The sequence below is a fragment of the Electrophorus electricus genome, chromosome 11 (genome assembly GCF_013358815.1).
Source record: "Electrophorus electricus isolate fEleEle1 chromosome 11, fEleEle1.pri, whole genome shotgun sequence".
In the NCBI taxonomy this organism is placed as follows: Eukaryota; Metazoa; Chordata; class Actinopteri; order Gymnotiformes; family Gymnotidae; genus Electrophorus; species Electrophorus electricus.
This window is the reverse complement of record NC_049545.1, coordinates 3,011,504-3,039,359: the sequence shown is the minus strand read 5'-3', so window position 1 is coordinate 3,039,359 and position 27,856 is coordinate 3,011,504. Positions and strand designations below refer to the sequence as shown.

At 43.0% G+C, this 27,856-nt stretch overlaps 2 protein-coding genes across 12 annotated transcripts in view; both read left to right on the top strand.

The window, feature by feature from the left end:
* Window positions 1–652: 652 nt before the first annotated feature.
* Window positions 653–8,603, top strand: LOC113571457 (LIM domain-binding protein 3-like). 3 transcript variants are annotated; one of them, XM_027000411.2, is made up of 9 exons: window positions 653–1,833; window positions 2,453–2,584; window positions 4,478–4,534; window positions 5,597–5,889; window positions 6,019–6,346; window positions 7,121–7,301; window positions 7,784–7,904; window positions 8,164–8,279; window positions 8,358–8,603. In XM_027000411.2, the coding sequence occupies exons 1-9, from the start codon at window positions 1,643–1,645 to the stop codon at window positions 8,445–8,447; spliced, it is 1,509 nt and encodes a 502-aa protein (XP_026856212.2). In that variant the 5' UTR covers window positions 653–1,642; the 3' UTR covers window positions 8,448–8,603. The 3 variants fall into 3 exon arrangements, with proteins under 3 accessions (XP_026856212.2, XP_026856213.2, XP_026856215.2); XM_027000412.2 differs by lacking the exon at window positions 4,478–4,534 and having other exon boundaries at window positions 654–1,833; XM_027000414.2 differs by lacking the exon at window positions 2,453–2,584 and having other exon boundaries at window positions 655–1,833.
* A 2,615-nt stretch (window positions 8,604–11,218) lies between these two features.
* The window catches only part of bmpr1aa (bone morphogenetic protein receptor, type IAa), a 20,257-nt gene continuing 3,619 nt past the window's right edge, over window positions 11,219–27,856 (top strand). Inside the window, exons 1-11 of one of the 9 annotated variants that reach the window (XM_027000406.2) lie at window positions 11,219–11,333; window positions 11,472–11,506; window positions 11,750–11,841; window positions 16,488–16,573; window positions 20,671–20,969; window positions 26,005–26,170; window positions 26,272–26,374; window positions 26,491–26,587; window positions 26,793–26,886; window positions 27,226–27,364; window positions 27,455–27,647. In XM_027000406.2, the coding sequence (XP_026856207.2) occupies window positions 20,900–20,969; window positions 26,005–26,170; window positions 26,272–26,374; window positions 26,491–26,587; window positions 26,793–26,886; window positions 27,226–27,364; window positions 27,455–27,647 (862 nt within the window). In that variant the 5' untranslated portion in view covers window positions 11,219–11,333; window positions 11,472–11,506; window positions 11,750–11,841; window positions 16,488–16,573; window positions 20,671–20,899. The other 8 variants (XM_027000408.2, XM_027000407.2, XM_027000401.2 and 5 more) reach the window with 8 other exon arrangements.

The following is a 27,856-nucleotide window of genomic DNA, read 5'->3' as shown; positions in this document are numbered from 1 at the left end:
AACCATAGAGTAAACCAGAGAGTTCATCACCTCAGTCCACCCACACATCCTAGGGTAGCCAAGAGCGTTCCATCATCAGATCAGTGGTCACCACTCTCCTCTAAGTTGGGAATATATTCCTCGATTAGGCTACCAAATTTATTCTGCGTTGGGTTGGTTTTAAAATCCGCAACAGAGCTCCTAGCCTTCCTAGAAAAATATTATCTTGTGCTCTTTCCTGGGTTTCTGCTTCCTTGATGGACATCCTTGTACTGGGCTGAGTAACACTGATGCCTCTAGTTTGCATGGGCCTGAAGCAGCTGCCTTTCCGAGTGTCTTCTGCGGAAATGACCTCTCTTATCTGAGCATGTCAACTCAAGCGTGCGGTGTGATTATGTGACATGGAGGCTGATGTCTGTCTACACACGTGACTTTATCTTTCTGTGTAATGTGTTCTGTGCAACCTAACCTCCTCTCCAGTGTGGCGGTCAAGCATGCTCTTTTCTCCACCAGCACAGCGTCTGTCGCTCTGCCTAGTACCGCAGCTTTGCCCAATCAGCTTGCAGCTGAGCCACAGCTAGCGAATCAGGTGCCTGGGCCTGATGCTGAGCAGACTCCAGAACCTGCCTCTAGAGACCTTACCCAGGACAGGTAATGCCGCATGCTCTCAAGATTTCTTGCTATGTGTGCTGCCATGTCACTGATTGCCTGACCTTGGGTATGTTTAGTATGTGAAAAAGTTCATGTTTGATATTGGTTTTCATGGTTTTTAAACTTGTGAAGTGTTTGATAATGTAAATATTTTCTTATGTGTACATATGTTTTTGACCTGACAATGAGAAAACAGTGAGTATTTAATCAAGTAGGTAAAGGATGGAATGAATCACAAAACCCATGAATTCTTCTTTAAAATGCTAAAATATATTAGACATGTCTGTCATTAATGTCTTGAATAAGGAACGGTATTCTAAGTATGACTTTATGATTCCATGTGATTCTAATTTGCTCTGTAAATAGTTTCTTTTATATCTTTGCATTCTGTAAATGTAGTTTTCCTCTGTGTTTTCCAATCGAGAGAAGAGATTTAATTAGGAGTTTGGTCATTGAAATTGCTGTTAGAACAGAGAGCATCTCCATTGCAGTTGAAAGCTGTTCCTCCAGTCCGATTAATGCTGTAACCTTTGACCTATGCCTCTAACATGTTTAGCATTAACTTTAACAGCAACGATTGGGTCAGTTTGCTGCTGCTGCGCTCATGCCACAGACGTCCTACGCTACAGGTGCTCCGTCTCATTACTGCTGCATCAGTGGCGGGTTCTGAGTTGCAGGATCCACTTACGTTCAGTTCCTTTTCAGTTAGATCTGCACCTTGCTTCAAAGCTGATGCGGTGTGGTGTCTTTACAGGAATCAGATCATGCATGCAGCAGAATTAATCCACATCTTTTCAGTTTTGTTTGAAGGAAGCCAGGAGGAGAAGGTGCATTACTGCTGCACACCTTTTCAAATCTCATGCCACACGACACGCCTGGCCGCCTTGGTCAGGCTGCAGCATGTGTGTGCATGCGCGTGTAAGACAATAGGAGGCCGTAACACTGCGTTTAGTGAGCCCACAGGTGCTTTCCTCCCAAGCCACCGTTTCACTGGCGTTGATGACTGTACTCCATGTTCTGCAGCTCAGTGGCACCCCCTGAGCCACAGCCTGTATCTGTGCCTGAGCCACCCCCTGCCCCTGTGCGCCCTGAGGCCCCCGAGACCCTCGAGATCCCTGCAGCCCCTGCTGTTTCCCCTGGGGTACCCCGCCACCTGTCGCTTGCAGCCTCAACTATTTCAACTGCATTGTCTGCTCAATCTAGGTACAGCAAGCCCATCCCGCCCCATCCCGCCCCATCCCGCCCCATCCCGCCCCATCCCGTCCCATCCCGCCCCATCCCGCCCCATCCCGTCCCATCCCTCCCCATCCCGCCCCATCCCGTCCCCTCCTGTCCCCTCCCAATCTCCATCCCTCCTTCATCCTAGTCAGGACATTGTCTAGAATGATCTGACTTGCTATCACTATTCTCATTCTCTTGTTTAAGTGGAAGACTAATGCAAAGGTCCACGCATGGCTGCATCTGTTTTAACACTGCCTGGATGGCAGTAAGGGTGCAAGAAGGTTCTTAAATGACCAGACTTGGAACTCTAAATTGAGATTTAGAGAGAATTCTAGACTTGATGCCACTCCAGATTACTCCAAATGTCAAACACTTCAGAACAGCAAAAGTTGTTCAACATTAAATTATTCACAAAATGTTTGTGAACACAAAATATATGCTCAGATCCATTTGCTAATAACTGATAACAATGCCCCAAATATTTCTTCAGCTTTATCAGCTAGAGAAGGATGTGTTGATGTTGGTCAGGTGAAAAAGCTAGGTGACCCTGACTTTAAACCCCAGTCACTCTTTCATGCCTGTCTCGCTGGCTGCCATTAAGAAACCACGCGTATAAGAAAGGGACGCCTCCTACGTCAGCGCTGGAGGCCCTGTCTATCACCCCACACTTCTGCGCCAGCGCCTTGCCCAAGCGCAAGCCTGCTCTTCCCTCAGGAAAAGCCAAGGCTCAGAGGTACCGACGCACGCCAGGCCAAACACACTAGAGGGGTGTGCAGAGTGGCCGAGGATGCTGGGATACGGGGCTGAGAAAGCTTGTTTTCTACTATCTGTGCTTCTTTTCCATCTGCTGGGTGCAAAGTATGTGTGACTTGAGAAGCAGGATGCAAATCTCGTTCTTCTGACTTTAGTCAGAGTTGTGCCTTGTCACAGTCAATCTTCCTACATTTATGGTCCCATCCTGGGACAGCGTTTGTACTAACCTTGTGTTTAGCAAAGAGAAGGACCCATCGATATGGAATGCCAGAATTACATAAGCCAAAAACTCAACAGGAGAAATGATTCATGCACTGTGCATTTCTGCCTGCATATTTCCAATGACCAGTCCAATCATAAGAATAAAAAACCCAAATTTATGATGCTTCTTGGAACACTGAAGTAAAGCCTTATGCATTGTCAATCTGGCGGGTTGTGTCTGTTAAGAGCTTTGACTTCATGCTGTTCTTTCCAGGGAGCCCAACACACCAAAAACAAGAGTTTATCTTCATGGTCTTTATCTTCATGTCCAAGTGCTCCATTTGACATATTTTATACGCACCCAGAAACACTCTTTAAGCTCGTAACCTTCAGGTCATGTTTTTATGACCAAGAAAGAGCACAGCAACAATTTTTATGATGTGACGTCTTTATGACATAATGTTACCCTGGCTGCTTAATGGGGCGGAGCCGTACAGTATTTCATAGTGGCCATATCCAGTGTGACAGTGAGAATGAATGTAGTGCTGAGGTCCTCCATCCCATGCTCACCAGCGTTCACTCTGCACGTCCTCTGCACCCTGCATGCTCACCCAGACTTTAACCAACACATCTCCATGCACTGTAAAAACCTATTCGTTTAAATATATACGGTGTATGGAAAACAATTGCTTTCGCCAAGTCTCATCTGACTTGTCCGACCCCAGCGGCTAAATACATTTTGCATTGATAGGTCAGATGAGTCAAGCCAACATCTCTTACTAGCTTTTACAGTGAAGCTTCACTTATGCAGAAGGCAGTGTTTCCCCGCAGGGGTTCAGCCTGCATGTTGCCGTGGCGCCTTTGCCTTGCTTATGGCACTCTGCTTGATGCTGTGTGGACTGGAGTGAAGATTAAATTGCTGTGGGGATGATGAGACTTTAGCAAACATATACACGCATTTGTTATATTCTTCATATCGTGTTAAATTTGTCAGTCTTCAAAAGTTTCATATACGGTAAGATCTGAACTGGGTGCACTCTCAGTGGAATTCTTTTTTTTAATTTAGTAGTTTAGTTTTCTTTATCTGGTATAGAGCTTCGCTGAAATTAAAAATATGTCTTTAAATCAAACCTTTTCACTTCTTATGACCTAGCTCTCAACAATATGTTTTTATTTGCAAAAGTGATACTGGGTTAATCACGTGTGCATGTGCCGTTAGTTCAGGTTTGATCTGCCGTTGCAGGACTGATTCGGTACAGTTGTTCTGCAACAGGGCTACTGCCAATTTCCATCGTGAAGCAGATTTCATTACCATGAAAGAAAACCGCCGTGTTAGATGACATTTCACATATGACTGAGAACGAGGCCATTTTGTCAGCATGCCAGGGATGAAGTGTCCTATGTAGTCTTCAGGCTCAAAGCTTAACTCTCTTATGTACATGGACAACCCAGTATATGTTTGTTCAGGTATTGTTGAGGGTGTGAGTATGTGCACGTTATCTCTACAGAAGGTGGTAATGGTCTGTCGTGATCTGTTTATTGCCATGTTCACTTATACTGTAGCTTAGTGCAGTGAGCTTCACATGTGCATCTCTCTCACTCTCTTTCTCTCTGTCTGGATACCTTACTCACATCCCTCACACTCATTTTCCTTCTTACTTTCACGTTGTAGCTTCATGATGCAGTCTGCCTCTGGTTACAGGTCACAGTACCAAACCTTCGGCCCCAGGTACTGGAGAGACCCAGCTTCTCTCTCTCCCTCTCCCTCTCTCTCCCTCTCTCTCCTACTCCCTCTCTCTCTCCTACTCCCTCTCTCTCTCCTACTCCCTTTCTCTCCCTCTCTCTCTCTCTCTCTCTCTCTCTCTCTCTCCCTCTCCCTTTCTCTCCCTCTCTCTCTCCCTCTCTCCATCCCTCTCTCCCTCTCTCTCTCCCTCTCTCTCCTACTCCCTCTCTCTCTCCTACTCCCTCTCTCTCTCCCTCTCCCTTTCTCTCCCTCTCTCTCTCTCTCTCTCCCTCTCCCTTTCTCTCCCTCTCTCTCTTACTCTCTCTCCCGCTCTCCCTCTCTCTCCTATTCCCTCTCTCTCTCTCCCTCTCTCCATCCCTCTCTCTCCCTCTCTCTCTCCCTCTCTCCCTCTTTCTCCCCCTCTCTCTCTCTCCCCCCCCTCTCTCTCCCTCTCTCTCTCTCTCTCTCCCTCTCTCCCAAACTCCTCTTTTTCTGATCAGTGGCAGAGTAACTGCCTTGTCCGGAATAACCAACCTTTTCTTATTTCTGTTTCTAGCTCACTGACTCTAAGGACAATACTTACGCTTTTATGATAACCTTTAACTTTTTGTGTTTTAACCCTTTCTGATCTTTCTGTATGTATAAAAGAATTGTGCTGTCTATTTCACTGTGGCAATGGAGGCTCTCTCTTCTATCACTTTCTCTTTGATACCAGGCTGTCTCTCTCTCTCTTTGTGGGTCTCAGGTGCTTAAAAACCACACTAACTTATACTTTAACACATTTTTCTGATGAAGGGAAAAGTCAGTTAAGGTATTGTCACACCTGGACTTTCTCTTTAACAGATATCCTTCAGAAATCTTAGCTTTGTGCTTAGGGAAAACTAGTGGTAGAATTTTAGGATGTGCAAAGTCAATAATGTATTTAACCCTGAAAAAAATACATAAATAAATAAATGTTTCATTTGGAGCTGCTTAAAACATATCTGGCTAAAACCAATGGCATTTTGGATTACAAGATTTTAATTCAGACTGAAAGGAGCTCACACGTTCTCAAAACCTTTCTTCCAGTCCATATATGCAGCCCCCACCCATGCATCCACATATGCATCAGACTCCACCCATGCATCAGGCTCCACCCATGCATCAGACTCCACCCATGCATCAGACTCCACCCATGCATCAGGCTCCACCCATGCATCAGACTCCACCCATGCATCAGGCTCCACCCATGCATCAGACTCCACCCATGCATCAGGCTCCACCCATGCAGCACAGTTCCATCCAAATCCCTGTCGGTCTACCAGCGCCTAAAGTGGTCAGCACCGCCAGCATTGTACCTACAGCCTATCCTTCTGCTCCAGGTAGCACAAATACACAGGCGCATACACACACATACACACATGCAAACATCAACACACAAGAATTTCTGATGGTTGTTTTGTTTATATATTGCTGTACTCCTGTTGCTCTAACCTTTCTATGTCTGTCAGCTCCAGCTCCAGCTCAGCTTTTTGCCCCTGGCACCCCTGCTGCCTCCAACAGACCCCCTTGGGTCACAGATGACACCTTTGCCCAGAAGTTTGACCCCAGCAAGACCACCACCACCAGTGTCAAAGTGCAGCCTCTTCCCACGGCCGCGCCACCTGCTCCTGTCTATAACCCCAACCCTGCTCCTGCTCCCGGCCCACCCGCTGCACCCAGCCCTGCCTTCAACCCTGGCCCTTTCCCACCTGTGGCACGTGGGGTGGCCCAGAGGGCAGAGCGCTTTGCTGGCAGCAACAGAACACCGATGTGTGGCTTCTGCAACAATATCATCAGGTACGATATGAAGGACACACCCTACACAAACACTACGTGTTCTAGAAATAGCCGACTCAAAGAGAACCCGGAGCTGGACGTGGTCTGACCTATGATCGACCTCATTGGCTAGCAGACCCGGCCTTCACTTTCTCACGCACTTTCCAGTGATGTTCACAACTGCCTCAGGCCATCCAAAAATGATAAGCTATTTATCTGGCCAGGAAGTGTTGCATAATAAACACTATATAAATATAAACATGTGTAGGTAAACATTGATAGCTCAGTGGTTAGGGTACTTGACTTGTAATCAGAAGGTTTCTGGTTCTACCACTGCCAAGTTGCCACTATTGGCCCCCCTGAGCAAAGCCTTTAACCCTCAATTGCTCAAGCTGTGCTCAGTCATAACTGTAAGTCACTTTTGATAAAAGTGTCAGCTAAATGATGTAAATGTAAACATACAATAAACATTTGTACAATACATTTAAAAGGTTATTGATATCTTGTGAGATGCGCAAAGGTTTGGTTCCCCAAAACATCAGCTGGGTAACACATTGTTCAGACCTAAAACAAAAAGAGCTCTGCCCTCCACACACCTACAGGTGTGTGGGAACACTAGAACAGGACAAAGCTCTAAAAGCAGGCAGTTTGACAATGAAAGAAGTTTGGGGAAATGTACCACTGCCTTACTTCTTGTAGCAAATGTCTCACTGCCCTGATAAATACCTTTTTAAGCTTAATGTAATGGGTGAGGTTTTCGCCAGCTGATGGCTACTCTGGGTTGTCTCCTCATAGGGGGCCCTTCCTGGTGGCACTGGGCCGATCTTGGCATCCGGAGGAGTTTAACTGCCACTACTGCCACACATCTCTAGCTGACGTCAGCTTTGTGGAGGAGCAGAATAATGTTTACTGTGAGAACTGTTACAGAGAGTTTTTCGCCCCTACATGTGCCCGCTGCAACACTAAGATCATGGGGGTGAGTTCAACACACACACATACACACCAAGAAACACGCTCACACACACACACACACACACACACACACATAACACACCAAGAAACACACCCACATACATATAAACCAAGAAACACACTCACACACATACAGACCAAGAAACACACATACACACCAAGAATCACACTCACATGCATACACACCAAGAAGCACACACACACATAACACACCAAGAAACACACTCTCATGCATACACACCATGAAATACACTCAAACAAATACACACCAAGAAATACATTAGCTTGCATACACACCAAGAAACGCATTCAGAAAAATACACATCAACACACATACTCAGTCAAATACATACCAGGAAGCAAGCTCAGACACATACACACCAAGACACACACTCAGACCCTTAAACATGCACATGGTCATATCCACATGCAAGTGGAGACGTGGCGAATGTGCAGGCAGTCACATGCCCACTGTGCCCTAAACAGGAAGTGATGCATGCATTGCGGCAGACCTGGCACACCACCTGCTTCGTGTGTGCTGCATGTGGGAAGGCCTTTGGAAACAGCCTCTTCCATATGGAAGATGGAGAACCTTACTGTGAGAAAGGTAACGAACATCAACTGTGCATGTCGTGGTCATGACCTTTACATCTCCTGATAGTGGAAGACCTTAGGTGTGCAGTCATCTGTCACACTGCACTGCACATCATCATTTTTCCATGCAGAATATTAAGTTTGAGACACCTAATTTTAACCAGCTCTAAAAACCAAACTCGCCCTCCCTGTATTGTGCATGATGAGATCAGGATGTGTGTGGTTTCTCCATTTTTTCTCCTGGTTTTTCACCATCATTCCCTTTTCCCTAGATTATGTTGCTCTCTTCAGCACAAAGTGTCATGGGTGCGACTTCCCAGTGGAGGCTGGGGACAAATTTATCGAGGCTCTTGGTTATACATGGCATGACACTTGCTTCGTTTGCACGGTAAAGGCAAGAACGCTCAAAGTGCCTGCGTGCGTCCATCTTCACAGGAATAATCCCCTCATGTTTCTTTTAATGCAGGTCTGCCATATAAACCTGGAGGGCCAGCCCTTCTACTCGAAGAAGGATAAACCTTTGTGCAAGAAGCATGCTCATGCCATCAACGTGTAGTCCCGCCCACAGCAAACTGACCCTGCCCCCGCTCCACCAAACCCTGCCCTGCCGGACACTGTGTCCATCTTCCCATTGGCAAGAGCTCTTCTGAGGAAGAACTTAATGCCATATAATGGAATATATATATATGTGTATATATATATATATATATATATATATATATATATATATATATATATATATATATATATATAAACAAAGATTACATCGAAATGCTAATGTAGAGAAAGAGCTTAAGAAATCATTACTTTCTTTTTCGTTACAGAACTGAACAGTTTGTGCTTTTATTCATGGGCACAAAATGCATTTTAATACAGGTTTTAACTGAGGTTACCAACACGAATTGAGAACTCAAGGAGTAAAGTGTGAAGGGACATAGCATCTTAAAATGATTGTATGAGTAAGTATGTTGTATTAACATACATATGCAATGTGCTGATATAGGTGGGTGAGATTTTGTTTTCACTTTTTATTGAACTAGAATTTGATAATCCTGTTTTGAGGTTTTAGGATTGTGGTTAGTTGTCATAGCTGAATTTGTGGAAAAAAACAAACAAACAAACAAAAACCCAACAACAACAAGGGAAATGCTACTACTTAGAATGTATTTTAGAACGTGGTATGAGATATAAAAATTGATTTGTAATTAAGGTTGTTGGGTTCATTTTTAAGCAAAATATACTGACTGGTGTCATGATTATAGACTTTAAACCTATTGAACGTCTGAAAAGTACCTATGTGATTGGATGTGCCTTAAGCCAGAAATGAGAACTTAAAATATCTTATTGTTATTTTGTGACCTTACATTATTTGTATACATGAACACTTTGAGATGTGATAGTTATCTTTCTCAAACTAACCTACACACAAACACTAATAACACAAACTCACTTGGCTGAGGCAGTAAACTGAAGAGTAGTCTTTATATTGCTGACTGAGTCATTTTTATACATGCTAATGTACTCCTTTTTTGTATGTGTGTGATAACTTTTGCATGGATTTCCTTGTGTATGCGTTTGTAATGTGCATGCATCAAATGTTCTTTTTCCCATGTGTATGTCAAATAATTTCACATAGTCACACATCTGGTATGTTTACCTTTGATCCAATATACAAACTGCTATTAAATTTAATCATGCTGCCTCTTTTCTGACAAGAACTGGAGAAACAAGTAAAGATCAGATAATCTCGGCCATATAACAAGGTCAAGCAGTACTTCAATGGCTGATTAGGCAACGGTATCATTCATGATATACATCATAAATTATTTGAACAGTTTCCATTCAAATAATGCACTGAGGTGCATTTGTGTACCATTGGGTTTTAGACTAGTTTTTGTACCTTTATTTATTGTGTGTTCTGGAACTACTTAATCATGAAACTAAACTGTGCACTAAGTATTGTGAAATTTTGCAACAGGTTTATGTGTGGAGCAAACTGCTGATTATTTTCCAAACATGATTTTCAGGAAATCTGCCAAATGAAAATAGCCTTTTAACTTTTTCTCTCAAAGTAAGATTGATTTCTGCTTCACTGAATTGCAAGGTTTAAGACAAGTTATTACCTCAACTCAAATTAATTTACTTAATCAATTTGCTTCTTTATTTAAGTGTAACTTGAGGTAATAAATGTTGTTCTTACCTAATTGCATTGTGTCATTGTGTATTTATTACTTGAAGTTACACAAACTATTTACTGCATGAAAAATTCAGCCACAGTATAGTAATAACTGGAGCGAATTCAACATCTGAACTTTGAGATACTGTTTAAAATTAATTAGGTAAAGGAGACTTGTGGAGTGCACCTATTGTCAGGCATGTATTTGAAGGTATGCATTTATATATAGGAATTTACAACCTAATTGAGTCAAGACTGTCTAAAATTTCATGAACTGTATGCTTATTCAAAGTTTTTTTTTAACTACACAGTTTATTAAGACAGTTTAGTAGTTTTAGATAGCCAGACATTGTGAATGTGTGCTTTTTGTTTTAGCAGGCTTATTTTCAAGGTTGGGAACGTATTGTTTTTATGTCAGAAATGATAAATACCTTACCATATGTGTTTTCAGAAACTGTACAGTTAGACTGATTTTATAATGGTGGCACTTTACTTGAGTACATCCTGCAGTTATGTTTTACTTGAATGCCTTTAGTAGTTTTGGTTTGTTACATGTTTTATTGGTTACTGATTGGCCAAGAGATTTCTTTTCAACCTTCGGTTTGTGACCGAATTATTCTGCCCAAACAAGCCTACTTATCTGAATATCATTAGAGACACCGTGGTCTAATTTCACATCTACTTCACATCTGCCCTGATTTTATTCATTTATTTTAAACAGCAGTCTGTTGACGAATTCTTCAGTTATCCATGGCTAAATCTTTAACTCTACCCCATTAGCAAGGAACCTGAAACACATGAAAACACATGAAAGCACATGATGTGATATACAATAAGGACTTAATATATATATATATATATATATATATATATATATATATATATATATATATATATATATATATATATTTTTTTTAATTTATTTTTGTGTGTGTGTGTGTGTGTGTTGTTTTGTTTTTTTGTTTTTATTTCATGTGGTTTTTATCCATTGTGTTATTATTAAACATATTTCGCAGTACGTAGTATTGGCATTCTCGTTCATAGTAGGGAAATGGCTGCAGTTCAACGCAAGTGCACCGATGAGACATGTGAAGAGCTGCGGGACATCTCACAGGGGGGCGCTGCTGAGTCCAAAACCCGCAAAGGTGAATTCTTAAATGTCTCTCCTTTCCTGTGCCACCGCCGTTAAGAAGTGATTTCTGTGAGGATACTGGCAGGTTATTTTAATTTCGCTGCGTACTGGATCGAGAACCTGGTCGTAGGAAGGTAGGTAAGCTTGCATAGGGAGCTTCGCCGTTAGAGGTGTTAACGGCCGCGTTAGCTGGCACCTCTTACGGAACCTGTCCGACCCAGTCATTCCAGATTTGATAAATTTTATTTTATTTTTTTACAATTATCGAAAAGCCATTCAGGCTCTCTGGATATTATCAGAACCTCGGGTAAGTGATGACACGAAATACAGTTTCGCAGGTTTTATCTAGAGCACTAACTAGGTTATATAGTTATCTAACCTGTACGCACTGCTTTGTTTTCCTGGGTGCCTGTGAAAGTTCCGCTGCGCTGTTCTGTCTCAACTTGAAGGATTGTTTTGCTCAGCTTAGCTAACGCTACGGTAGCTAATCTTTTACTTATACTCTTTGATATAGTACTCCGTTCATCACTTTTGTGTGTGTGTTTTTCAGACATGAACTTGCGTGATTTTACCGTTTGTGTTCAAATGCCGTTACCAACGTTACCAGCGCGAGGGGAGGACAGACCGCTGCTCGCTAGCCTGGTGCGTGCTAGCCAGCCTGCTAACCTCGGTCTCTTGGCTGTGTCGTTTTTGTTGTTTTTGGCTTACTAACCAAACTTTAAATAATATTGGTTACTCTTAAACCTTCTCGTTACGACTAGAAATATGTTAATTTTTGTTTTTTGTGCTTTGCTTATAGCCTTAAGTTACATTTACGAGTAACGTCGTATATAGCTAGCGTTAGCTAACTTACGGCTATACACCAACGTGCTCGGTAACGGTTTCCGTCGGCTGGCTGGTGAGCTAACCCAGGTTATCCCGGTTATCCAGGCTGTCCCGGTTGTGTGAAGTTAAAGACCCCTCTCCAGCTAGATAGATTTCTTGCTCCCCATCCTAGCTAGTTTTGTGCTTGGCCACCCAGCTCCAAGAAGCGTTAGCTAAGCCTGCCAGCCCGGCGACTTTCGCCGCTTTCGACCACCCAGAAATGTTCGCCTGCTGCGGTCATCAGCAGTCTGTGGTAGGAAACATCTTCTTATTAGTAAATTTGGCAACTTTTAAACATGCACATGTCAGTTTATGCTCAAATAAAAGTGTTTGACACTTTTGCCTGCCAGTTGGTGACGACGCTCAGGCGCTGCTTGTGCACCGTGTCGCCGACGCCGCACTTTGCTCCCGTAACTCGTGTAGACAACGTCCCTCCTCTGCGGCTGTGCCTCTCCTCCTGGCGTTGAAAGCTGCCTTTCATTACACGGACTGGGGGACGGAGCTCTGCTGTTGGCCTACTGTCTCCAGCCTAAAGCATGAGCAGCCAGCGGGCTCCAAGCCGCTCAAAAAAAAAAACCAAAAAAAACCAACAACAGATGGTTCATAATACAGTGAAACTCGTTCAAAACGACCGCACACGAGCATTTCATGAAGAAAACAGGTTTATTTAATATGATATTAAAGTTGAACTTTGCTGTATGTCCATGCCAAAAAGATGCAACTAAGCTGCGTTACCCCGCTTTCCATAAACGCTCCATTCCGAAAACAACACTGGCTAGTATTTGGGTACTTTTAAGGAAACAAAATATGAATAAGTATGAGAAAATAAAACGGCGTTAAATAGATGGAATTTGTGTGAATATTTTTCCAATAAGTGACTACGACTGCAACGTGATGTCAAAAAGATTTTGCACCGCAGGAGTGAGGATGTCTAGTGCCGTTTTTCTGGGTGAGACTGCCTGAACTAGTGACAGGCTTTGCAGATTCCTTGCAGTCTGTTACTGATTTTAGATCATGTGCATGAATTCCATCTTACGGTAACTTAAGGGTCAGAGAGTTGTTTATTACATTTCACCTCCCCATGATGGCTATACTGATGTTAATGTTAAGTTTTAATGTATGAATTCAAAGCTTTATACATACGGATACACCTTATGGAATGCAGATTTCTATCTGGGACCAACATGGTTATCACAGAATAGACTACAGCTATTCAGAAGTAGGAGTGATGCAGGTTACAACAGCTTTAACCCAGGAGAACACTGATCTCATATTCTCCAAACACATTTCATAAAATTAGGCTTGTACATCGGTCCTTCCTATTGTTTAGTATGTGCATTGTTGTATGCGTTCACTTAAGGTAACAGGAAATCTCACTTTATTTAAAGATCTCCTTATGTTTTATGGACATTTGTAGGTTAACTCATTTAAAACTGCAGAAGTTTCCATTTCTGACGCTAACTAAGCCGGTGTTTCATCCAGCAGTTCTGAAGCACAAACGGCATGCACTGCAGTGACTCCGAGTTGTTTGTGAAATGGGAATGTTTTCCCAAACAGTATGAAAGTTCCCTCACCGTCTCAAGTTCTACCTCCATATACTCCGTGCAGCATGTATGTAAATGAAAAGATGTGAATTTAGCAGTGCCAAAGCAAAATGCTGTTGTTGGAGAGTACTGAAACCTTTGTGTTGAAAGTGGCAAAGAAATGCGCACACACGTGTTTTGTTTTTCCTGCCTGCCAGTTCTATTACAGTGTCTGTCTTTTCCAGCCCAGACTGAGTTGCCCTGCAGCCTTCCAGGAGCGTATTTCAATCTGAGCAGGATAGAGGATCAGATTCCTCACAGAGTCTATGGTGAGGTGGAACCAGAGAGAAGAGGTGGTTGTTGTTGGAGGTGGGGGGAGGTTCGCTAGATCAGGTTTCACATCCCTGCCTGCCTTCTTCAGGCTGCTGCACCTTCTAAAGTCAGCACCCCCCCCCCCCCCCCCCCCCCCACTTTACTCCAGCCCACCACTCTGACTAACCATGGAGACAGGATGGCTGAGCAGGAGAGGAAAACATTCACTCCCCTTCTTATATCATCTGCCTTAGACCTGAGCGTCCAGCACAGCGTAAAAGTATTTCCCCAGAAACCTTGTTCTCTCCCTAGACTGATGTGTTATTGATTAACTTTTTGGATGGTTTGTAGTGAAAGGGGAAAGGTAAGTGGGAATTTTTTTTTTTGGTCTTTATTCTTTAGCATTCATCAGTAAAATGAAACAGTATGAGAACTTGTGAAGCTGTGTATCTGAAGGCTGAAGCCCTACCTCATCTGTAATGAGAATGTTCTCATTGTGTTGTGTAAGCCCCCAGCTGTCCTTTAGTTGTATTGATCTTTCTTTAAATACTCTCAGTTATCAGAGTAAATTATTTAGAGCGGCACCAGATAGGCAATATGCAAAGATAGGTTGAAACCTGGAAGAGTCCAAAGGGGATTCGTGATTTTTGTCTGTTGCCAAGAGAAACGGAGGTCTCGCTGTGTTATTTAGGGATGCCTCTCTGATCAAGGTGCCCTAGAAAATTGAACTCACTGTATGTTTTTGAAGGAAATGTCACGTGACAACTTGTGAGAGCTTTTGTTCTGTGATGATTTTTTAAGTTGCTGCACGTCTTATAGGAGATTGTTGTAGGTTTTGAGTACTGCAGCCATCAGAGATGAAGGCTAAATAGTACATGTGGGCCTAAAGCTTTACTTTCTATTGCTTCTACTTTTTATTGTACCAATGTGGTAAGGTAGGCAAGTATTTTAACTGGCTGATTTGTTTTAATTGTTAATACTTACTTGTATATTTAAATCAACAAGCACAGTGTGATTTTTCACATTAGAGAGTGACATTGCAATCTCACAGTATCAAGGGGGTTAATGGGGAGTATTTTTTTTTTATGTGCACTTGTACAATGTACCTTGTCTTTTTTTTCCTCCATGTGATCTTTCTTGTCACTGTACTTAGCAGCAGCAGTCAGTGGCACAAGGCCATGGTACATTGCTAAAGCTCTCAAACATAACTTAGTGGAGAAAACACCTTGTATCAAAAACTCATGTTCTGTCCCTGTGTTCAGTGGGCCTAATGGCTTATTAATTAGTGTTACACAGATTAGTTGACCTTAGGGATTTAAAAAAAAAGTGTGTGTGTATGTATGTATGTATGTATGTATGTATGTGTATATATATATATATATAAAAATGTATGGCGCCAGTGAACTCTAATGGTCCAGTAAGGTATAATGAAACTCTAAACTATATTTTATTGTTGTGTTGCAGTGTGGTATACACACAGTTCAGAAAGGTGATTGTGAGATTACCTTTTTGTCCTAGATAACAAGTTTTTTTTGTCTTTCAGCAACTTGTTTATGGAAGGAATAACTTTTACTAATCAGTTAAGTCCCATTTAAAATAAGGAAGTAGAACATCTGTAATTCTATTCCATTCTAATATACTGGCACATATGGATACCTAATTTAGGTAATATTACATTCTAATTTATTCTACTTTATTCTACTGAATATATATATATATATATATATATATATATATATATATAAGATTTTCATTAGTGCAGTGATGTTGTGTACGTGACTTGTGGGTGTATAGTGTGAGATGTACAGACCATGTATACTACTGTGCATTGTTTAGTGTTACATTTGGGGCAATTCATTGTGTTCATCCACAAATAAAATGTGGAAAAATATTAATTTAGAATTTGAAATTTTCACCAAAAGTCAGCATTAATTTGATAGCCATTAGCTGGCTGTTTCCTTAATTTAGTTTACATTTATGGAATTTATCTGACACTTTTATCCAAAGCAACTTACAATTATGACTGAGTGCAACTTGAGCAATTGAGGGTTAAGGGCCTTGCTTAACAGTGGCAACTTGGCAGTGGTGGGGCTTGAACCAGCAACCTTCCAATTACAAGTCAAGTACCTTAAACATTGAGCTACCACTGCCCCATGAGTGCCTAGCCACCTGTTTGTGGTAGCTGGACACACGAAAAGATACAGATGAGCACATTTGTAAAAATCTGACCTGTGATGTAGACACTGAAATGGGAGGAATGTGTAGTCCTGGCACACCACCGCAGCACTGGGTTCTGCAGCACACTCTCCAGTTAAGAACACGTGGACAGCAGACCTGCACGGGCCTTTGGTGTTAGGCCTGTGGTTTGTGTTATGTGAGATTTTTTTAGCTCATACCACTTGTGTAATTTGTTGTTCTTTGGTTAAAATTTAAAAGGTGCAGCCATTATAGATGTTTTATTTGTGACTTATCCCTGCATACAACAGAAAAAGCCTCAAGAGATATTTGGGGTTCAGTACTGCAGATAAAGAGGTGGTACTGGTGCATTTGTATCTAAAATTGTTTTCGTTTTGTTTTTGCCTTTTGCAGTGGGAGTCTAGATGTGTGAATGACAACAGCCACATGTCCCCTTGTGCTTGGTCAGCATGGGACTGAGGATTGGATGTGTGATTACGGTACGTACACCTCTGCTCTGTGGCACAGCTACTACTGGTGCTCCACGTTAATCTTTTTCAGAAACATTCCAGCAATGTCTCAAAGCATTGTGCCTGCCAACTCCAAATGGAAAAACTTTCGGAAATAACGATCATTATAAAAACACCTGTCCAGTCAAAATTAAATGATTAAAGTGTTACTTACAGTCCCACCTTGTTAAGTCAACTGCTGCTGCCTAATATAATAATTTCTGCTTTCTTTTATGTACTTTATAGACATTAAGTGTTAAGCCGAAGTGCACAGCGCTTCCCAAAATAGATAATGTCCTGTCTTTCTGTCGGCTCCAGGAACGTCAGCATCACATTATTCTGCAGTATGTTTGTCTTGGCCATGCTTAACTGAAATGGATTTCCAGTGCAGGAAACAGTAAAACTTTGGTTCTCAGATTATATAGAACAGAGGGTTGTTTGGTGCTTCATTTGCATGGTCAGTTCCTCTGAGATACCTGGGGTGGGGGGGGGGGGGTGCAGGTGTTGCTGTTTTACTTGGATATACAGGATTTCCTAGGATGCCTAGGAATAAAGACTTTAGCTTCAAAGGTTATATACAATAATATATGGTATAACTGTTGGTCAAAGAGCATTTTCTGTTTTTCTTGTTTTAGGGAATACAGATGCAAAAAATAGCAAGTAGCCTGACCAAAAAATATTGATTGCAGTATTTATAGCAACTTGACATTGTTAGTCTCCAAGTAATTACATTAGAAGTAATATTCCAGAAATCTTAGTAGTGAATCGCAGCATAATACACTAACATTCATGTTAGCTGAGATTATATGTTTGCTAACACAAATATTTCTTGGATTAGCCAACAGTTAACTAGTTAACAGCTAACTTAACTACCACTTGTTATATTAGCTGTGTATATAAGGTTTATCTGGCTTTGTGGCAGAGAGAGACTGGCTAATCACCTAGCTAGTATACACATCAATGATCAGTATCATGTAGTTAGTGTGTAAATAGTGCATTTATGACCTGTGGACTTTTTATTGCCCTGGTTGACCTCACCGGAATAACAGTTAGGTGGAGTTTTACGCTGGCTATGATCTAGTCTCTTCCAGTTCACTTTGCTTCTCAGGCAGATCTGGCCCAGAGTTAGCTGCTCCACGAATGAACTTCTCTTCTGATAGACTACTGAGGGCATCATTACGTTGATTATTTGTATTGGCTGGTAGTGAAATGTCAGAGATCAGAAGCAGAAGGAACAGAGGAGAAGGATGTAGAGAGCGCTGGTCAGCGGGACACATCTCAGTGGGCCTCGGTATTCTTATGCTAATCCATTCCCAGGATGAGGCGCAAAGCGGCCAAGCAGACAATGGCTCTGGAGCCAGAAAGTCTGCCCTGCCATGCAGCGTGCCTTGAAAGCCATGCCAGGCGGGACGCCGATACGGAGAGAAGGAAGGCGGCAGCGCACGCTGCACTGCCTACAAGGAGGGGGCCCCCAGAAGCAGTGGGGATCCAGAACAAGCCGGCCAGGAAAGCAGGCGCCAGCCAAATGCCAGGCTGCGCTGGGTAGGCAGGAGACTGGCAGCTGTATGAGCTGTGATGATGGAGGGCTGGTGTTTGACACACTGACTCTTCTCTCCTCGCTGTTTTGCTGTATTCTCATTTACATTTTTCATATTTGGCAAGCATGGTTTGAGGTAGGCTGGTTTAAATAATATATGCTTATTTGCTACCGTGTGTGTGTATGCACTTTGTGTAGTTGACACTTTCTCAAACTATATCACTGATTGAAAGGTTTAAATGTAATTATATGGCACATATAGTGATGTACGATTGTTAGCAGAGAGGCCGTTCAAAAATGTATGTGAACCACCGTTAATGATGTTATGCCAGCATGTACAAGTGGTTAACTGATTAGAGGTACTCCTGTATAGTGTGTCCTTTCAAAATATATTCCTTCTCCAGAAATGGCTAGACATCACTGACTGGCTACAAGTGTCTACACAGGTGCACCCTGGTTTCACAGTACAATGTCTTCTTTGATACTTGTGACATTACGTGACTGTATGGCGCCAGTGAACTCTAATGGTCCAGTAAGGTATAATGAAACTCTAAACTATATTTTAATGTTGTGTTGCAGTGTGGTATACACACAGTTCAGAAAGGTGATTGTGAGATTACCTTTTTGTCCTAGATAACAAGTTTTTTTTATCCTTCAGGAACTTGTTTATGGAAGGAATAACTTTTACTAATCAGCTAAGTCCCATTTAAAATAAGGAAGTAGAACATCTGTAATTCTATTCCATTCTAATATACTGGCACATATGGACACCTAATTTAGGTAATATTACATTCTACTTTATTCTACTGAATGGGACGAATTTTGGCCCGCTTTCCCACGTAGTTGTTTTTGATGTAAACTTTGAGGACTGTTACATGTAGGTCCAACCATGATATTTCAGTTGGACTTGGATTAGTGCTTTGATCATATAATTTGTATAGTTTATGCTGACATATTCCAAAGGGGGTTATTTTATTGTAAAAGCCCCTTCAAAAATCTAGGTTTGCTACTCGGATTAAGCGATACGAGGTTTCTGGATAAATTCATCCTCCTAACACCCAGACATGTGTCTCCCACATACTGTAGGTGTGAGGGTTTGTTTTCTTTACTGTATGCTCTCTCCAGGACCAGTTGGGCCATGTCTGTGCTGCCTAAGCTGCCTCACGTTTCTGCATCATCTCAGCACCAAAGTAATAGAAAATAAAATAAATCCATCAACATTCACAGATGGATTCCAGATTTGCAGGCCTGTGCCTTCTCTGCAGACTTTTCTCCCCTCCCTGTTGGTAACCACCTGTACCTCTGTGTCTCTCCACCAGCAGTGTAGTGCACGCGCACACGTGGGCACGCTTGGCTTCGCTGCTGTGCCCTCTGTGTAGGGGTTGTATGAAAAGTGGGCAACAGGTCATGGCTCTTTGTCCCTCTTGGGCAAATCAGAATTGACAGACACTGACCCACTCTCTACTAATTTGCCTCCACCCTTAACAGAGGCTCTGCTCAGAGCCACTAATTGCGGAGAGACCTACAGACCTGCAACGCACCAGACACGTCACACTGTTAACGCTGGATCCAGCCCATGTGGCTAATTGCACAACATCTTTCGAAAACCATTTGGGCATGTTGCCGTGTTTAGGAAAAGTGCTGTTTTGACAGGGGTTGTGAGGCCAAGTCTGTGGAAAAAGTATTCTAGCATGAGGGAGAGTTGACTGAATAGTCCCCCCAATAGCCTCCCTGCCAGAGTTCTTTAGCTATAATAGTTTCTGTCTGTGTGGTAGTTTCAGTAATTTTTTTTTTTTAATATATTTACTAGACAAGGGACCTACATAAAATGAGAAACTAGGGATCTTCCTTATCAGTGAAAGGTCATTTAAATGTTTCAAGTTTCAAGTTTGGTTTAAATGTCCTGTATCTGTCTTTCCCCCATTGGACTTTTTAGCCGGGGACACACTCAGCCATGGCTATAGATTCATCCCATATGACGAAGAGGAAAATCATTTCAAATACTAGCAAAAAAAAGTTTCTGTATTCCTCAGCACTGATAAAACTGAGTTTGTTCAGTTCCACAGTAAAAGAAGTGGTTAAGTGCGGGCATCTGTGGGTCTGTGATGGCCGGTAGTGGTCATGTGGTCAGTCCTGGAAAACCTGTGTGTGTGTGAGAGAGGTTAGAGGTCAGTGCAGCACAATGCCTGGTGCGTCTCACATGAAAGCTTGTCTGTTGGACATCTAACCAGCACCACTATCTCTATCTTTCTTTGTCCTTCTTTTTTTGTTTCCCAGTTTTAAGCAGTAATGAACTGTGATGTATTGGCTGTGATCTTATTCACATCTTGCCAAATGTACACCACCAGTTAATCCAACACCTCGCTCAGCAGTTCCATTGAACTGATAGTCAGAAATTGTTGATAACGTACAATTGTTACTTTTTAAAGATCTGTAATCATTATTGAAAGAGTTTGTGTGCAGTGAGCAGTGAAGGTTGAATGTACTGCATAACATCTCTGGATTGATGTGCCTAATGTGCAGCGTTATTTCCCCTCTTTGTCCTCTACAGTGCTTTAGAATAGAGGACCTTGTGAGGACAAAGGTCTGAGTTTCTTGTGCCATTGCGGCGGCGTCTTCGCCCTCTCTGGTCCGGCCTGCGTGTTCCCCTCGCCCTCTCCAGTCTTCTGCCTGGGACTCCGCTATTGCTCCTCCAGACACTTCGAGCAGCTCTGGCACAGAGAGGAGTACCGAGGCAGGCGGCTTGCGCGTCCTGAAAGTTACTACGACGACGTTTTGAAATGAGCTGCTTTTATTTTTTCGCAGTCGTTCTGGTTGGAGTCTGCGTTGTTTTTCTTCATGGAGCTGAAGGTAAAGTCATTTTCCTATTTTTTTCTTTTTCTTTTCTTTTTTTTTTTTTGTGTGGAAAATTTCTGTTCAGACTTACTCTGAATCATTATTCATTGATAAAGGGGATTAACTATAGACTGTCAGAATAAGCTATTGAACTGTCAGCTGTTGGCTGGCCATTCTCACAGGGACAAACCTATTGGACAAATACTGTCATGATTACACTTTTTGTTCAGTGTACTGATTAACCAGCTTTGACTGAAGGCTAATTGATATCAAGCTAATCTTCCTTTTAACTGCCTCGCAACCTGAGATGATCCGTGTCACACAGTTGCTTTGGTGAAGATACTCAAATACCATTGGGCCCTTTGTGACTGTTATTACATGACTGCAAAAGCTGTAGGCACGTAGTTGCCGGTGGAACCGTCAGATTTTAGGCTGCATAAGTTAAAATTTCACGTTGACATTGAACCTGACACTGAGTATGTCTTCGTTTTTAAAATGGCATAGTAGATTTTGAGAGATAGGAATGAGATATGGTTGGAGTTTAATGCCTCAAGGTTTTTTTTGTTTTGTTTTTTTTTTTTTTAAATGCGCACTGTGATGAGTGGCGTAATTGATATCGTTTGCTAGAGGTCAGTAAAAACGTGCAGATTCTGCTACCGGTCTTGGGATTGCTTGCACACGCGAGCTTGTTCACTCACTTGGTCCCATAAACTCACCTGAGCCTTCTGTAAAGGAGTAGTTTATGAACCTTGTAAACGAGTCCCTCTGATACCTCCGCAGCCGGTTGCTTTGAGCCTAGAAAGGTGCCCAGGTCCTGTTCAGGGTTTCATAAACCACGACTCTCTGGAGTCCTCCCAGCCACACCACAGCAGGAAGCTGTAGGCTGGTTGTTGCTGCTCTCTCTTCCTTTTTCCACATATTGACTATTTCCTGTATAACACCGTCAGACCTGCTCCAGGAAATTGGCTTTTCAGAACCATTGTCCTCAGGAAGGAATCACTCTCTGTGCTTTCACTCACTTCCAGGTCACCTAAAAACATCCAAGATTAGGGCTCATCCCATCAGAAACGATCTTTTGATTGTGCTGTGACATACTCAGCATTTTCTCCTGTCTGAGACATTAGCTTGTCTCTTGGGCTGTTTTAGTGCACTTTGTGTGTGTTGTGTGGGATGTTTTAACTAGCTGGTGCTGTAACACCTAGAAAAAGGAAGCTGCCAGGTAGCACTGTCCCTACGAGCCTTCACTTCTGGTGTTCTACAGTTGTTCAGCTGACAGGACCTCTTGTAATGTTACTTTGCCCAAGGAACATGCGACAATCCCTCAGCCCAGGTAGATGATGATGATGATGTTTAAAAGTACTAAGCTAGCTGCCTTTAGAGATTTAGGGCAAACCCCAAAGCAGGTGGCTTATAAGTGCCCCCTTGTCTTTTCTGGTAACAGAGATGTGCAAATGGTTACCACTCTTTTTGATGTATCCTTTTTCCCCCTTACTCATCAGAAACGGCTCAGGTGAAATTTCAGCAAGCTCTTTGAATGCCTGAAACTTGATCATAACGATAGTGCAAGGTCACCACAGGAAACCGAGAGCCCCCAAATTAGCTCCTGCCTCCAAACATTATAGGACTTTTTTGTCCATTCTTTTAGCGTGATCAGGTGGGCTCTTCAGGCTAATTGGCACTTTCTCATGCACCATTAGTGGTAAACAGTTTGACTAATTTGTCAAAAGTTAAGGTCCAGACAGCTGTATCTCTGAATCGCTGAAAGCTAGATACAAACCCATTAACTTTAAGAGGGACTAATGATATACCTACCTGTCTACACATTGATTTATTGTTTGTCGGCAATAGTAGTTCATTAGTATTAACGTGTGGGCCACAATGATTTTATGAATGTTATCATGTTTGACACACAAGATTTAACTATGAGAATTTTCATAACAGAGGTATATTCCCAAATTAGAGAAAAAATTAAATGGGTCCAGGTGGCGATGTCGTTGTTGCTATTTACCTTTACTGTTGGCATATGTGTTTAGATGTATGTGTCCCATTACCAGTGACTTAGTGGTTTGTCCCTAATGTTCCCTATGCCTCTCTCTATGTAACTGTTGTCCCTGTAAGACACACCATTTGGTTTTAGCATGCATAGGTGGGCTTTGTGCAATATTTGATGAATATCTAATATTTAGTTTAGTAACTTTAACATTTACAGGTGATTTTAGTAAATACACACTACCAAAGTACCGACGTTCCTGATTTATACATTTAAAAATATCATCTCAAATATGATAGAACTAAAACAATTTTTAATTGTCCACAGATTACTAATCAAACTTTTCAATCTGTGTGCCTCAGGAAATCTTTGGAGTTGTAGTAGGTATGTGTTTGTGTGTCCCACACCGAAGCCTCACACATGCTCTGCCCCTTGTTGCTTTAAGAGAGCGGCAGTAGAGTGTGTCTGGCAGTAAACGCAGGGGCCCGTTACGGGGCGGGCGGGTGCCTTGCCAGACCTCAGACTCTGCTGTAACTAAGGACAGAATGAAGCACACATGTGGATATGCAGACTGGGAGCTCAGGCGTTTCCTGGCAGCCCGGCAGAGACCTGGTCCACTTGCTATGGTCTTTGGCCAATCACGGGCCTGTGACTGGGGACAGAGGCTTTGGCCAAGCAAAGTGTCTTCATTATAAGCTTGAAGAACCCTGATGGGTTTGGTGCTGAGACATGCCAACTTTTTAAAGAGCACAGCCATCCAAATGTCGACAGCAGCACTCACAAGGGCCTTTGGCATTTCAAGAGGGTGGTGGTGTTGTCTGCCTCTTTGCTGTTCAGGAAGATGCCGGCTTTTCAGTAGCTGTGAATGTGACCTTCGCGGCATGAAAAGCTGCCCAACCATGTCTCATTTCTAGGTGCTTTTGGCTGGTGACTCTGCGCAGGGACAGAGGCAGAGGCGAGGAGCACCGAATGGCAGTTCATGACACTGAGGGCGTGCGAGAGGCCTTTCTGGTTTCTATTTGAGGCTTGGCTCCTTTGATCCCTGTCCAGGCCCTTCTTTACCCTTAACTTTCCACCCGTGCTCTGTGCTTGGGCCTGAAGTCATCATGAGGGCCGTGCCTTGCAGCCTGGGATCGAGGCCATGCCGCCACCTACGTGAGAGTTATTGGTTTAGATCTATTTCAGAAATGACCTCATTTACATTTCCTGAGCGTTTGTAATATGTCTAGACAATCTTGCTCTACTTGTGAGTTCATTTTCTGTAATGTGAAATAGGATGTCGTATGCAATTCAGAAGACCAGAGTTGGAGAATGGACCAAATGTCCATTGTAAGAGTTTGCTTCCCATATATGGAAGATAAACTGTTGGCCGGCATTCTTGCACCGAATGGTCTGATGCCTAGGAGCTGTGGAAGTTCTCCACAGCTTTAATGGTTCCTTCTAGCATGTCTGTAAGGTCTCCTTGTTTCCCAATGTTCTGATAGTGTACACTTCAAAGGCAGACCAAATGTTATCAGGGGATATAACTGCTTCACTTCCTTTAGGCCATATTTTGTTAGGGTGTTTCCCCTGATCTGTCATTTGTACTTTGTGTGTGTGTGTGTCTGGGAGTAGCTTTGGGTAGGCGAATTTGCTCCACAGATGTTACCCTATACTGTAAATTATAGCTATTTGAAAAGCTAAGCAGTGCATATTTTTATTAGTAAGTTATTATTATTTTTTAAATGTTTTGCAGTAATAGTCATGAGTAAATAAATTATTTTTATCTGTTTACTGTGATTATCCTCTTTGGCATTATTCCACTGTTTATATTTTCAGATTCAAGAAAGGTAGGCTAGTGCTGGTGTTACGTTGCCCTAATTACTTACACTAATCTCATTTTTATGCTTCTGTGTTGTGTGGTCGTTATTGCTGTTCTAAGAAGGAGACAGGCTAGCACCATGCCTCTCTGACATGCAAAATAAAACGTCTGCACAGATGCCGCTTGCTACATAGCTAGCTTCTGGCGGCACGGGATAACAATTATTTAAGATTATTGTCCAGAACCAAAGTGCTTTTTATTGAAGTACCTTGGACCTCTGAGTATTGCGTCCTCGTTGTGTGTACTCAGAGTAAAGTGAATTATAAAGCCAGCCACTCTGCACTGAGCCCCCTTTATCTCCCTCCGTCGCAATTTAATCAGCGAGCCGTAATAGAATTAGCCCTGAGAGTAGAATCCAGACAGAATTCCAGATCGGCCGCGCGAGCGGCGCACGGGTGGGCAAGCCGGAATAAAGGAGCACAGACTGGTAATAAGATCTGAGGGTGGAATCCGGCTGATAACCAGATCTCCGTGTTGCCGAGCCTCTGAGCTGCTCGCGGAGCGATTAGCCGTCTTACCGACAAGTCTGGACTAGAACGACTAGAGTGGAGTCATGCTCCCCCCCCCCACACACACACACACACACACACACACTCTCTGTCTGTCTGGCTGCTGAGCTGCCACCTCACTCTAGGAAGAGAAAAAACAGGAGGGAAGTGAAGGTAAAAGTTGAACTGGGCAGAATGGGAGCGACTGTGCTGGCTGTGGTGAGGATGGATGTAATTAACGGATGAGCTCGTCCCCTTTACGTCGTTGAAGCTTTGTGTTGTAGTCCGAACACAACCACCTCTTAAGGACTGGTGCTGGAAGCAGCTAGGTTTCACCAAATCAGGTCTACTAGTCAAGAGAATGTTAACAAGGTTAGATACTTCAAATGAATACTCAGCATCCTGCCCACCTGTTTGAAACTGAGTGGACTGACATAATGAAGTAGTAGGTGTTGGGTGTTATGGCTGTGGGTGTGGTGGCCTCTTTGAACATAGTGTTTGTGTGTGTGTATGTGTTTTGTTTTTGTTTTTTGGTTTTTTTTTTTGTTTGTTTTTTTTACTTTGTCTTATTTATTGTTCATTTATTATTTTTACATTGGTTATCAAAAACGTTCCAGTTGCACTTTTACTATTGCCCGTTCCAGTGCTCCAAAAGCTGGAATGCTGTCTTGTTCCTATAGTCGGTGTGACCTGTTCCTCTCATTCCTGCAGCCGGCCAGAACCCAGACCACGTGCTGCAGGGCACGGGCGTAAAGCATGGCCCAGACTCCAGGAGGCCAGGGCCCGACTCCACCGTCGAGCCAGAGGACGCAGAACGCTTCCTCAGCTGTTACTGTTCAGGCCACTGCCCAGAGGGCGCCAAGAACAGCACGTGCATGTGAGCTGTGTGAGACTGTATATGTTGGTGAGAGAGGATAAACTGAAGGACTGGATGAGTATTGTAAAAATCCAATCAAAACTCATCATTGATATTGACAGGACAAATGGCCAATGCTTTGCCATCATCGAGGAAGATGAAAATGGAGACGTGTTTTTGAGCTCTGGCTGCATGAAGTATGAAGGCTCACATTTCCAGTGCAAGGTAAAGGCAAGCGTTTGTTATTGTTTATGAACATAAACATCCAGTGGATTTCGTATTTCAGCAGACTGTTAAACAACTGTCATGGTATGAGGGAATAATCGAACACTATTTCCCAGGATTCACAGTATGCGCAGACTAGACGAACCATCGAATGCTGTCAGTCGGACTTTTGTAATCGGGATCTTAAGCCTGAACTGCCTCCCGAAAGCACAGGTGAGGTCCTGAACTGCTGTTGGCACTGTACCAGGCCAACAGCAGCCCAGATTTTGTTTGTGGCATCAAATATGGATGTTTTGCCTTCGCTACAGATAATTAGACAGCTGAGATGCAAAGAGAATTCTTGAAATTGGGCGATGTAATGCTGAAGCCGTATAATACTATAGAATAACGCTGACTTGTCGTTGACCTTGGTTTACAGAGATGCCCTTTGGCCCACACTGGCTGGCCTTCCTCATCTCAGTCACTGTGTGCTGCTGCACTCTCCTCTGCATCAGTGTGGTCTGTTACTATAGGTAAGGCCATCTGACATGACCCTCGAAGGTTACTTTTAGCGGGTCAGTGAGATTCTAGAATTATCCTATTTTGTCTGCAGATGCATCATGTTTAGATTCAAATGTGCATCGATTCAGTGATTAGGTCTAATACTCCTTTTCCAAATAAAGAAAGAAAGAAAATGTAAATGCACAGGTGCTGGTGTGTATTTGGACATCAGATTTGAGACAAGGCTGCCCACATCATGGTACTGATATGTAGATGAAGGCTTGAGCTGTGCAGATATTGAAGGGCGCAGATTGTGGTCAGTTGGTGAGATCGCCGTCAGTTGTGGGAATGGATTTGTTTGTGTTGCTCAGGTATAAATGGCAGACAGAGACGCGGCATTACCACAGAGACCTCGAGCAAGATGAAGCCTTCATCCCATCTGGAGAATCTCTCAAAGACCTCATCAACCAGTCCCAGACCTCAGGCAGTGGTTCTGGGCTCCCCCTGCTGGTGAGCTGTGGCACATGCATGCTCTGCCATCGAGAACCCATAAGACCAGTATCTGTGACTCATCTGGGCTGATCTTGCTCTCATGTTTAGGTGCAGCGGACCATCGCAAAGCAGATCCAGACAGTGCGCCTCATCGGGAAAGGCCGCTACGGAGAGGTGTGGCTCGGCCGCTGGAGAGGGGAGAAGGTGGCGGTGAAGGTGTTCTTCACCCGCGAAGAAGCCAGCTGGTTCCGAGAGACTGAGATCTACCAGACTGTTCTGATGAGACACGAAAACATACTGGGTGCGTGCGTGCGTAGGGTTCATTCACACTGACGCCAATCAAGTAGTTCAGAAGATATCTTACATTAAAATGTAGCCCGGTAAACTAAACTTAATTCCATTGAGTCCATTAGTTGATACTTTTTAAAATTTATATCCAGCGGCTCTTGTGGTGCGTGTGTAAACTGGTGACAGCTGATGTTCCATTCATTGCAGCATTCGAATGTGGGT

What these genes read in the sequence shown, in the direction of transcription:
- LOC113571457 (XM_027000411.2), top strand. Translation starts at nt 1,643, where the DNA reads ATGTTCTGCAGCTCAGTGGCACCCCCTGAGCCACAGCCTGTATCTGTG. An exon ending in GCATTGTCTGCTCAATCTAG is followed by an intron (nt 1,834 to 2,452) that starts GTACAGCAAGCC and finishes GCTGCCATTAAG; the next exon opens with AAACCACGCGTATAAGAAAG. An exon ending in TACCAAACCTTCGGCCCCAG is followed by an intron (nt 4,535 to 5,596) that starts GTACTGGAGAGA and finishes CCTTTCTTCCAG; the next exon opens with TCCATATATGCAGCCCCCAC.